Source organism: Acomys minous, assembly GCF_964271855.1.
Source record: "Acomys minous genome assembly, chromosome: 7".
Taxonomy (NCBI): Eukaryota; Metazoa; Chordata; class Mammalia; order Rodentia; family Muridae; genus Acomys; species Acomys minous.
Genome location: NC_140488.1, coordinates 75718023 through 75730435, shown reverse-complemented (window position 1 = coordinate 75730435; position 12413 = coordinate 75718023). Strand labels below are relative to the sequence as shown.

The 12413-nt window shown below is 37.4% G+C and overlaps 1 protein-coding gene across 4 annotated transcripts in view; it reads left to right on the top strand.

Moving 5' to 3' along the window:
* The window catches only part of EDA (ectodysplasin A), a 376876-nt gene that overhangs the window by 277394 nt on the left and 87069 nt on the right, over positions 1-12413 (top strand). For all 4 annotated transcript variants that reach the window (XM_084789880.1, XM_084789879.1, XM_084789878.1 and 1 more), the window contains exon 2: positions 6552-6657. In XM_084789880.1, the coding sequence (XP_084646006.1) occupies positions 6552-6657 (106 nt within the window). The remainder of the gene's footprint in view (positions 1-6551; positions 6658-12413) is intronic.

Below are 12413 nucleotides of genomic sequence, written 5' to 3'. Positions count from 1 at the left end.
TTCTCCTTCCCTTCTGCTTTCCACCTTCCAGTACACAGCATTTCTTCCTTCTGGAGGATATATTGATAAGGCACTACCTTGGAAATAGAGTGAAGCCCTCACCAGTCGTCAGAACCTTAACTTTTTGTTGTTGTTGTTGTTGTTGTTGTTTGTGTTGTTTTGTTTTCAGCTTCAAGGACTATGAAGTTCTGTGCTTTATAAATTCCTCAGGTTCAAGTGCTTTGTTATAGCAGCATAAATCAACTAAGATAGTTCAGTTATTCTCTTAGCAGAGAGATATTTATCAGGGGCCTACTGTGTGCTAGGACCAGGGCTAGGCACTACTTTTACAAAAATGGATGAGATGAATGACTTCCCCCCAAAAGGCTTATGAGTCATTTCCTGTGAATCATCTAGTACAATTCAGTATGTTAGTGATGAAATAGAAAATGAATTAAATTAAATCCATTCTGTGCCATGTGAAAAGTACCCAATAAGTTTGTGGGGTTTGATATTAGAAAAAAATTGCTCATAATAGTAATACCCAGAGAGTCACTGACAATAATGTATGTATCCCCTGTGTCTCTCTGTTAACAAATTGTTTCTAGCTGTGATCCCTGTAATCTGCAGGTGCTGTTTACCATGTAATTTTACCATAAGAAACAAGAATGTAATCACATAATAAAGTGTAAAGAATTAGATTTTTCCCCTTGAGCAAAATGCCTGACTGTGGCCAACATTCCTGGTGCTCTCTCCTTGTGCAATAGGAAAGCAATATTCTGAAAGAGAAGGCTATTTTGTTCATATTCTGCAACGTGCCTCTAGAGGCCATGTTAATGAATGCAACACTAAAGCTAGAATTCAAACTCTTGTATGAGAAGCTACTGACAGTTTTTTGTTTTGTTTTTTTGTCTTTACCATTATGCTATATAGAATATACGTTTCCCTCCTGTCTTTAACTGAGATTCAAAGGGCACTGTGAATAGGGAATCATTTTGATTAAAAAGTGTTTTGTGTTGTTTTCTTCTAGTTCCTGAGAAAATATAGCCTATTCAAAGAACTTTCATATTCAAGAAGTTCCTTTCTAATGAACACTTGACTTAGGAATATCCTGTACTATGAACAATATCCGTCTTGGGGGACTTTGAGAAACTCCATACCCGTGGAATGTTGTCTGCATGAGTTTGTTTCTCCCCTAGCGCTCCTGTTCTGGAAGCTTGAATTCTTGTAAGCTGTCATCAGACACTTTGGAACAGTTAATATGTGAACAACTTCTCTTTCTGCCTCCATCAGGATATAAGAACGCACAACATTCCATAGCAGCCCTCACACAGAAGTTGTGCTTAAGAGGAAACCCAAAGCACATGAAGCCATGTCTGGGGGTGTAGCTGGCAATAGCAGGGAGGTTCTCCGTTTACATTTGGAATCCTTTTATCCCAGGAATGTCATTATATTTTAATAGCATACCCTTTTAGAATTTGGGTACATGCAGACTCATATTGCAGCCACAATTCAAGCAGTAAGCAAATGGTCTCTTATCTAGTCAATGTGCATCTTCCTGAAAGCACCATTCAAAACTACATTCGCTGCCTGTTTCTTATTTTTACATGAGCTTAATTGGTGTTTTAATTAGATGTCAAACCTGTAGCAACAAATTTGAAAGATCTAGGGAATATGTTGTAGGTGGGTGACTTGAAATCTAGTAGTTGACAACATGGTGACATTAAAAAAAGACATATAAGAACTCAAAAAACAGCCATGGTGAAACACTATTTTATGTCTACTAGACTGAATAAAATAGAAATTACAAACATTGCCAAGTATTGGTGAAGACGGAAAATACTGGGACTCACATGCATTGTTGGTGTACACATAAAATGCTGCAATCAGTCTAGAAACAGTTTGGTACTTACCATACAACCAAGACATATCTGTACACAACTTACACATAAATGTTTGAATCAGCTTTATATGTTATCGCAACAACTGAAAATAAGCCAGATGTACATCACTAGGAGGATGCACTTAAGAAACAGTTATAGCCCCTCTGCTGCAAGCTCGGGGAACATCTTGGAAAGAGGGGTTGAAAGAACAGAAGAGGCAGAGTCCTGGGAAACACTTCTCTGGACAGGACATGGGTATACCACTCATGAAATCATAGCATCTGCAGTTACCTACATAGGATCTATAGAACACTGAACCCATTAACTTTCCTGCATGGATGAAGGAGGGGCGTAAGACGCCCTTGGGAGCTATTGGCAGTTAATGGCTACTGGAGGAGAAAGAGTCATTTTTCTTCAGCTACTGGTAAGAAGCCCAGGCTTCAGTAGTAACACCACGCCCATGCACATGCAGGCAACCCTGATGAAACTCAAAAGAGTTAGAAGACATAAGAAAAAGAAAAACATAACACTAGGAAGGGGACATGTTGGCAAGAAGTTTCAGAGAGAATGGGAAGATGATAAAAGAAGGAAATAGGGTAAATATAATGAAAATACATTATATACATGTGTGTGGGTGTCAAAACTTTAAAAATTTAAGGGGCAGTGTCTTACAATAGAATATTACTAATTATTAAAAGGTAATGGGATGCTTATACATGTAACAACAGGAATTAATGTCACAGGCATATTGAATGAAAAATTATACTCACTCCTATGTGAGACTTTAGTCTAGGATGGGAGAAACCAAACTGTGATGATAGAAATCAGAACTCAAGTCAACTTGGGCCAGAAGACACTAGAGAATGACTTGAGTGCACGTAAGGGAGACTTGTCTAGTCACAGAAGCCTTCTTCTCTATCCTGATCCAGGAAGAGATGATAAGAATGTGTACTTTGTCAAATCTCCTGCTTTAAAATAACGTTTTCACTATAGGTAAAAATATGTCTGCAATTTTCACAAGGCAAAAAAAAAATATCAGGAAGGAAAAAAAAATTCTTCACTTGACCCCTGCTGTTGATTCAGAATAACATGATCTGACTCTATAATAGGTGATACTCGTTGTTTATTCCTCTTCACCTCCTACCACTTATTTTAAGTTACTTGTAGTTTTAGAAATGGTATTTGCTTTTCCCTCTGAGACTTTAAACACAATGCTCCTTTCATCAGGAATTCCTTTTCCATTTCCCATTTATCACTAAATCCTTAACATCACTCAGGGCTCGTGCTGCTAACGTCTCCTCTAAGAAGCCTCATTTATTAGGAACCTGTATTAGGTGCTTCCTATCTTGCCGTCAGATGATCTTAAGCTCCTTTTTAACAAAGCATGTATTCATCTGTAATGTAGTTACAATAACAAAAGCCTTTCAGGATTGTAGTAGACTGGGGTTGTTTAGTGTACAAACAAATAGGTCTTCACTTATTCTGCAAGCCTTGAAGTAAAAGTAAATGCTATTCGAAATATCCCAAGTTCTAGTATTCAAAACTATTTCTAAAAATAACATTAAAAAAACAAAAACTTGTTCTATCCCAAGATTATTGGCAGCCTTTCTGGTTTGGGGCTTGATTTCAGTATTGGTTTGTTTGTTTTCCAGATACAGTTTTATTAAGTAGCCTGACCTTGGGTTTAAGATCTTCTGCCCCACACTCCAGAGTGCTGGGATTACAAATATGGGCCACCACTCCTGGCATGATTGAGATTTTATTTTTAAATGCCAGTTTGATTTCATGTTATTAGTGTTGTATTAACTTATTTATATGGTGGTTTGAGTGACATTTCTGTGGGCCTAGCCAGATTCATATCTATTCTATGGGAAAATATATTTTATATTCCAGTCAAGTGAGTTCAAACTACTAATCAATTGAACTGTGTGTGTGTGTGTGTGTGTGTGTGTGTGTGTGTGTGTGTGTCTGTGTGTCTGTGTCTGTGTGTCTGTCTGTGTTCCTATGGGTACATGCATGTGTAAAAGTGCATGTACATGTATGAACGTGTGCATATGGAAGCTCCCCAGTGCTGCGATACAAGTGTGAACTACCACACTTGGCTGTTTTATATAGGGTCTGGGGATTGAATTTAGGTCCTTGATTTCATGACAAAGACTTTACCAATTGAGCTAGCTCCTAAGCTCCAAATTTTTACATAAAAATAGGGATGTGTGTTTGCTTCTTTGTTTTTGACAATTATTTATATACATAAAATGTAGTGTGGTCACATTATCTTCTGTTACACACACACATACACACAGACACACACACACACAGAGAGAGAGAGAGAGAGAGAGAGAGAGTCCTGATGACTTCATTCTTCTTCCTAGCTGGTCTCCCTTGTACATTCATGTGTATTTAACTAGGGTTGATTTACTGGACCATGATAACTTACCAGAGGCTGGCTATATTACTGAAGAGAAAGACTCTCCCATTTTCAGCAGCCATTAACTGCCAGTAGTTCCTCAGGGAGGGGGGATTTCATGAGCCCCTCCCCAAATATAATGGAATATTGAAGGGTCCAATCTTGTGCATGTAACCACAGCAACTATATGTTCATAAATATAGTGGTTATATACAGAAGACAGCATTTCACAGCACTCTTCCCCATATGCTAGGTCTTACGTGCTTTTTGGCCTCTCTTCCAAGATGTTGCCTGGGCCTTGGAGAGAGTAATACAGAGTCTGTCTCATTTAGAGATGATGACTCAACCAGTCACTTGTTCTCAACATTTTAACCAGTTATGAGTCTCTGCACTAACTGCTACCCACTAGAGCAAAGCTTCTCTGAAGGCCGAGAGCACCACTAGTCTGTAGATAGAAAGGCATGTTCATTTAACAAAACATCAAAATAGTAAGCTTTCCCTTAGGGCCTGTGACTTCCCCAACCATGAGCTTTTGACTAATTTCCAGTACCAGGCAGGTATTTCCTCCTGTAGGGGTAGGGTTCAAATCCAATCAGAAAGCAATTGGCTGTCCTCAACTGTTGCACCAGTGGACACATCTTGTCTGAATGATCAGTTTTGCTGCATGCAGGCTCCATAGCTGACTCAGATCATTGATGAATTTTCTCCCCAAGCAGCCTGCATAGCATCTTCTAATAGTATGAATGCTAGCCAGCAGGGAGGGTGCTTCTAGTTCAGTTCCAACTTGGTTTCTCTGTGTCTTCTAACTTAAGTATGTGCTGTCTTCAGCAATAGGATCTTACCATCTAGTTCTGGTAGGTAACGAAGAGCAATGACAATCGCTCGTATTGTTTAAGGAGGGTCTGAGAGCTCCCTAGAGAATGGCCTCTTCATGGTGATCAACCTAAATGTTTTGAAATGCAATATGACTAATAATCTACAGGTTACAATATTCCTTTATTGTTTTGTATTTAGTAAATGAATCTATCCCCCTAGATGACTGCGCCTTAAGGGTACTGGATATAGTTGTTTGATATAAAGAATCATAGGGATCTTTGATGATAAAGAATCAAATCATAGGGATTTGAAGAAAGTTTGTATAGACTGTTAGGACTTTCATGGGAATAGCCATTTTTTTCAACTAATAAATGCACCATAATGAAGACTCTGAAATTACTATTTTTCAGCTGACAATAGAATGAAAATGCATTCATTTTAAGTTTCAAAATAATGAATGTATTTAAAATAGCAATATCTAACATTTATTGGGTATGTATTGTATAAGCTAGGTAGTATGATAATCCTAAACTGCTTTATGAGTAAAGTGCTATTCACATGAGGAAATTAAAGCTTGAGAAAATTGTCCAAGGTTACACAGCTGGTAAGTGGGGGAGTTAGGTTTAGAAAAACTCAAGTCTACAGCTCTGTCCATTGCTTACCTTATGCACATCGTCTCACCTCAAGTGTATACTTAAATTAAGATTATCATTAAAGTAGTCCCATTCACATGGAAAACATTATATTACTATAAGCAATGATTATAAAACAGCAGAGGACCAAACATCAAAATGAGTATTTTTCAATACAAGACTCATTTCATCAGATACATTATTGTATAAAAACATAGTAGTTGAGTGAGAACAAGTTTAGGTTTTCCTTAAAAGCTGCCAAACAGAAGAGTAAAACAATTAACCTCTTCGAATTTCAATAAAATGAGTCTTTTAGACCACATGACCTGGTGAAATTTGGGAGGGGCAGAATTGTTGTGTACTTCATCATGACTTAACCCCCATGAGAGTTGGCATACTAGCTCCCCAAGATTGGATGCTCCTCACTTTAGAAACAAATTAAATGCAGAGCACAAATAAGAATATGACAAAATCAGATGCATATGATAATGAAGTCCAGGGGGTAATAGAAAATCCGAGGCTAGTTCTGGATAGCCATCAGTAATGTGGGAGGAAATTTAGAAATTTATGGCAAACTCCAGAAGATTGTGGACAAATGTAACATATTCAGAACAGAATAGAGAGGCTCCAGAGATTAACCAAAATTTCATACCTACGTGAATAGAATAGTAATGAACCCATGATCAAAGTCATTTGAAAAGTGAAAGGAAAGGTGGACTCAGACTTTAGATATATTGAGTTTAAGGTTATATTGAAAGCCCGTCGGTAGGTTTCTCATGTTTAATATAGATAACTGGGGCCAACCTTTGACACATCTACTTATGAATTTTACAGATGGCCCTCCTGAATTTCTTCTTTCCTGATGAAAAGGCATATTCTGAAGAAGAAAGTAGGCGTGTTCGCCGCAATAAAAGAAGCAAAAGTGGTGAGGGACCAGATGGTAAGTCTACTCAAGAGATCCTTTATCACTCTGAGTTAATAAAATACGCATTATAGCTCATGTATTATCCAAAGATCACAACGTTTTTTACAGCCTAACCTGCTAATCAATCCTTTAGCACAGAACTAACATGCGCTAACTTCAGATAGCTTCAGATCTTTTGTAGTATGTTTGGAGGCCATGGTAGCATTTGTGTCCCTCAAGGACCTCCTCTCTCCTGGGGACATATCCATACCAGCTATGTCCACCAAGACAATTTGATCCTATTTTTTGGAACTGATAGTGTTTTGCCGTGCTGTCATTTATATGATGTATTAATTTCAATGATAATTATAACAATTTTAGTATCTGTTACTATGTTCAAACCTAAGACAAAGCACGTAGCATTACTCCGTAAGTTCTTTGAGAAAAGGATCCACTTCCCTTATTATAACACTATAATCTTTGCCTCACTGTTGTGTTGTAATGTAACATGATAGTGTTTCCTGTCCCTTCAGCTAAGCAGTGATTCACCCATGAAAACCATTCCCATTATCTGTGTAATAGCTTTGAGTTAACTAGTAGTACATTCAGTAGGATGACAAATGTTGAGTTAGCTCGTGGGCAGGGTCTTTGAATCACTGTATTTCAATGTTATTCTGTCAGTTGACAGAATGCTACCCCTTTGGCACAGAGGTTTATAGGATACATAGCTCTGGGCTGTTGAAAAGCCATCTGGATTCAAAGACAGTGTGTCTGGCTACATCTGCTGATGATATGTGTCTGTAGGGGGTTACGAAGCAATATGATTTTATAAAGATGAAAATGAGATTTTTAAGCTGACATTTGTCAATGTGAGTAAGGGCCAATGATAGAAGCAGTTCCAGAAAGTGGAAGCAAGTGAAGAGATGGCGTTAGTGCTGCCTTAGAGTTAAGGATAAGGAGTACCAAGGGATCATGGAATTGTCTAAGATATTTATCCTGTTGCCTAGGAGGCTATAGAACCATCTCTTTAGATGTGACGAGTGTCTCAATGAGTTAAAAGGTGGCAAGCTAATTCAAATCTCCTTTCTGAAAACCATTCTTGTTATTCTGCTGAGTATGTACTGTGTTTATCCAATACATTTTAAAAATATTTACTGAGTAAATAGAGCCAATTTATATGACACTAGGATAGAAGCGCTGTAAGAATATCTGTGTTCGTTTGGTTAAGGTTTGTATCCTTACTGCCTAGACAAAGAGTTGGTACATGACAGACCTCAGTGAATATTTCTTGTTCCCCAGGGGTCTTTACTTCTAGTACAGAGATAAACAGAAAACAAAGTTTGTAGTGATAAGTGCTGTGAATAAAAATAGAGCAAAGAAATGGAGGGAGAGGAGAATGGAATATGCTGTACAGTGATCGAGGGAGGTCTCTGTGATCAGGAAGCAATTGAGAACAGATCTGGGTGAAATGAAGGTGAGCCAAGTGGACTTCTGAGGGGAAGAAAGCAAACAAAGGTTTAAAGAAAACCCTATGAAGCAGAGAATGCATATGATATATTTGAGGAAGATCAGTGTGACTGGGATCAGAGTAAGAGAAAGAAAAACGACAGTAAAATTCACACTACAGCCTTGCGAGCCAAAGTCCTGCTTTCTTCTCCTGCATGGTATGGGGAACTATTGGACAAGTTTGAACAGAGGAATGACAGGATCTGACTTACATTTTACCAGAGTCCTTCTGACTTCTCCGATGAAAAGCATTTAGAAAAAGCGGGAGCAGGGAGACTCAAAGGGGCCAATGTCCAGGCTTGGAATTGGGTGGAAGCAAGAAGTGGTATGATTCTAAAAGGATTTTGAAAGAATGACTGATAGGATTTTGAAGACGACAAGGAAGAGCTAAGAATGACCTCGAGAGTTCGGCATACAAAGAACTAAATGGCTAGAGTTGCTATTTCTGAGATGGAGAAGAAAGGAGAGGAGAAGTATAGAAATGTGTGGGGAAAGAGTTATGAATTTAGAAATTAGACTCGTGAGAAAAAGAGGGTATGGTAGAAGAGGGAGGGTAGCAGTGATGAATGTAGTCAGAGTGTATCACATACTTGAAAGAAATTGTCATTCTGAAACTAATGACTATGAACTACTCAATATATATTAGTATTCTCAATTTAAAATACCAAAGCATAAAAGAATTTTGCTAGACCTGTTAAATTTGAGATGCCTGTTTACACAAGCAAACATATATTTCAACATCACTATCTCAAGACAGTGAGCGAGTTCTGTTTTATACAAATATAGAACTCCCCAGTAAAGAAGTACATCTAAACTGATTATGGTGGCGCACACCTTTAATCCCAGCACTGAGGAGGCAGAGGCAGGCAAATCTCTCTGAGTTCCAGGCCAGTCTGGTCTACAAAGTGAGTTGCAAGATGGCCAAGGCTACACAGAGAAAGCCTGTCTCAAACAAACAAACAAAAAGAAGTCTATTGCTAATTAGTTTTAAATCTATAGTTATTTGATATTTTACAATACAAATTTAGATTATTTCAAATTTTCCTTACAAGTGTCAAAGAAAAAGTGATTTGCCTTATATAGTTAAATTTTTTTTTTCAAAAAGAAAACATTTTTTCAAAGCTCAAAAACAAGAATAAGGAACAGCTGGTAAAGGTGCTCACTGCAAGCCTGGCAATTTGAGTTCAACTCCTAGGATCCAGATGGCAGGAGAGAGTCCATGTTATCCTCTGACCTCCACTTGCATCATTGCAGGAACATGCTTACACAGAGAGAGAGAGAGACGGGGTGGGGGGAGAGACAGAGAGACACTAAAAAAGCAGGAAACATCAGTTCTAAATTCGTACTAGTTTTGTAATCTACAGATATCCTCAGATTGAACTTCAATACCTAAGCTATTCTACTGTTCTTTAATAAGTCTTCTATATATAGTTGAAAGGAGTGAAAACATGAATGAGGCCTCAGAGGAATTTACAGAGAAGCTTTGGTAAAGGTCCTGATAGATTTATAGGCAACAAGTAAAGGTGAAATACAACACGGGTTTCTAGAGTTTCATATAATATGAGGTTGACATTTCTCCCCAAAAGAGGGAATTTTAGCTGAAAAAATACTTCCATAAGCTAGACCTGGAGGCAAGTCTGTGGGGTCTTATTGATTAATGACTGATGTGCAAGAGCCTAGTTCACTGTAAGCAGTACCACTCCTGGGTTGGTGGTCCTGGGTTGTATAAGAAAGCAAGATGAACAAGCCATGAAGAGCAAACCAATAAGCAGTATTGTTTCAGTCTCTGCTCCAGTTCCTGTGTTGAGGTTCCTGCACTGAATTCCCACCCTGACTTCCCTAGGTGATGGAGTGTAACCTGAGAGTTGAGCTAGCTTTCGGGGCCATGAATTAATTTCCTTATATGTTCTATATAGCTACATATCTACATTAAACCTGTGTCTCCTAAACTGCCAAAAATTTTTTTAATAGTTTCTGAGTTCACGTATGTTAATTCTCTGAGGCTTTTGGGTTATTGTTATTCTATAAGAAAAACACAATCATTTCATGGTGTCTGCTGCGGCCCAATACATATAGAAATCTGCGTCAAGATTTTCTGATGAAGCCCATTTTCCTTAATTCATAACTGCTCTGGGTGGTTATCTCTTACATGGACTATAGAATGCATTCAGGAGGTCATGCAGTCCTAAAATCAGATAGTGTATATCAAAGAGTTCTCATAGTTTACAAATACTACTTAAAAATCTGTTCTCTTCCTATAGGAGCAACCTCGGGAATGAATGTAAACAATCTTAATACCCTTCCACAACCATCTATCCCTGATATTCCTATCTTCATAAGGGGGGGGGAGTGCAATGTAGTGTAACAGAAATGATACTTGACCAAGTTACAATCCATGGATCCCAATCCTGACATCCCCACTATATTGTCTGCCATACGATCCTGGAGAAGTCACATCCCACTGAGCTTTCATTTTCTAGTCTGGAAAACAAGGACAATGAAGCTGGCTTAAATCATGCAGTTGCTGTGTTGATCTAAAGTTCCAATGGATTAAAAAAAAGAAAGAAAGAAATCTTTGTAAATTACTAAATGCTGTTACTGTGTTCTTTCAAACATTGCCATTACTCTAGTAATTTATAGTATGTTATAACATTATAACATTACTCTAGTAAATTATAGTAAGTTATAACATTATAACTCAGCAGTGGTGCTGTATTTCAGCAAAATGCTCTTTCTTTTCATTGGTGCTGTTCAATAGGATAGCCCATAGGAGCCATAAGGAGAAATTCTAAGCTTCGGACTCTGACCTACTTCATCACAACAAATGATTGATCACAACTGCACATTTTTCCATGCCAGCTCCTCACTCTATCTGGTTGGCTTTGTCTATCCATTCCTCTCTCTCTCTCTCTCTCTCTCTCTCTCTCTCTCTCTCTCTCTCTCTCTCTCTCTCTCTCTCTGTGTGTGTGTGTGTGTGTGTGTATGTGTGTGTGTGTGTGTATGTGTGTTTGTGTACAATAGAGACATAGAGATGAAATAGGTGTGTGTGTCTTAGAAATTTTTCTTTTCCTTTCTACTACTATAAATGAATAAAAATGATAAATAAATTAAGTTTGCAATGTATCCTTTGTTTTTGTTTTAAAATAACAATATAATAGGGTATATCTACCATTAAATTGATAAAGCTGGACATGAAAAACTATGTCATCAAAAAACAGATATTTTGTCTGTACAGTTGTTAGCTAGAATTTAAAAATCATACTAATTCTGGTATTACTATTATATTTATTGCTTTTCAGTGATCCATCACTGGGCTACTGTCAAATGAGAAAGACTAAAATCATTTTGATAACAGATAGAGTTTCAGAGGCTTATTCACAAGATGAAATTTAAGCTTGTGAAAGCTTACCGTGTGTGAACTTGAAGAGGATTGTTGATTTCAGTTGTAGAATCCCCAAGGTTACCTGCTGTTCATGGCTGCCAACAGCTTAAGGGCCCACAGCAGAACACTCTAGAAAGTGGCTTTATATCAAATAAGACATTAAGCCAGCCAAAATATCTTAGCTTGCTCTAACTCCAAAATAGCCTTTAAAGCTATATTTTATTTGATAGAACTAGTCCCACAGTAAATGATCTCAAACAGGCCATCACCATTAACATTTGGTTAATGAGCATTTTTCAAATAACAACTATTTTAGAATATCTAGTAAGACATTATCCTAGGCTCTGTAGTTGGTATAGCTACTAAACTTCTATTCTTATTATATATATATATTATTATATATATAATATATATATATATATTAAATTGAACTGAATATAAGAAGTTAAAGTTTAATTTGTTTGTCTCAGAAGACAAATATGTATTTGTTTTCTGTTGTTTGCAGTTCCTAAATTTTATATCGGTGCATAAAATCATGTATACATACATGAAAGTAAAAATAAATGTCCAGAAGGGCAAAGAAGACTACCAGGAGTGGGGAGAAGGAAGAGAAACGAGAGTAGGAGGGTATGGTGGGCAGAATTATGCTCAACATACAGTATATAGTCATACAAAAACCTTAAAAGTACATCAAATTTTTTATAAAAGTTAAAGCTATTTAAAAGTACTCATTGGATTATTTTTTGGCAATGTGGAGGATTAAACCAGTCTTGCACATGCCAGACAAACACTCTACCACTCAGCTACATCTGTATTCCCTGTTCATCGGGTTTTTATGATTATAAAAATAGCATGCATCCATTGTAAAAAAAAAAAAACATGTAACCAAGAGCCAGGCATTGGT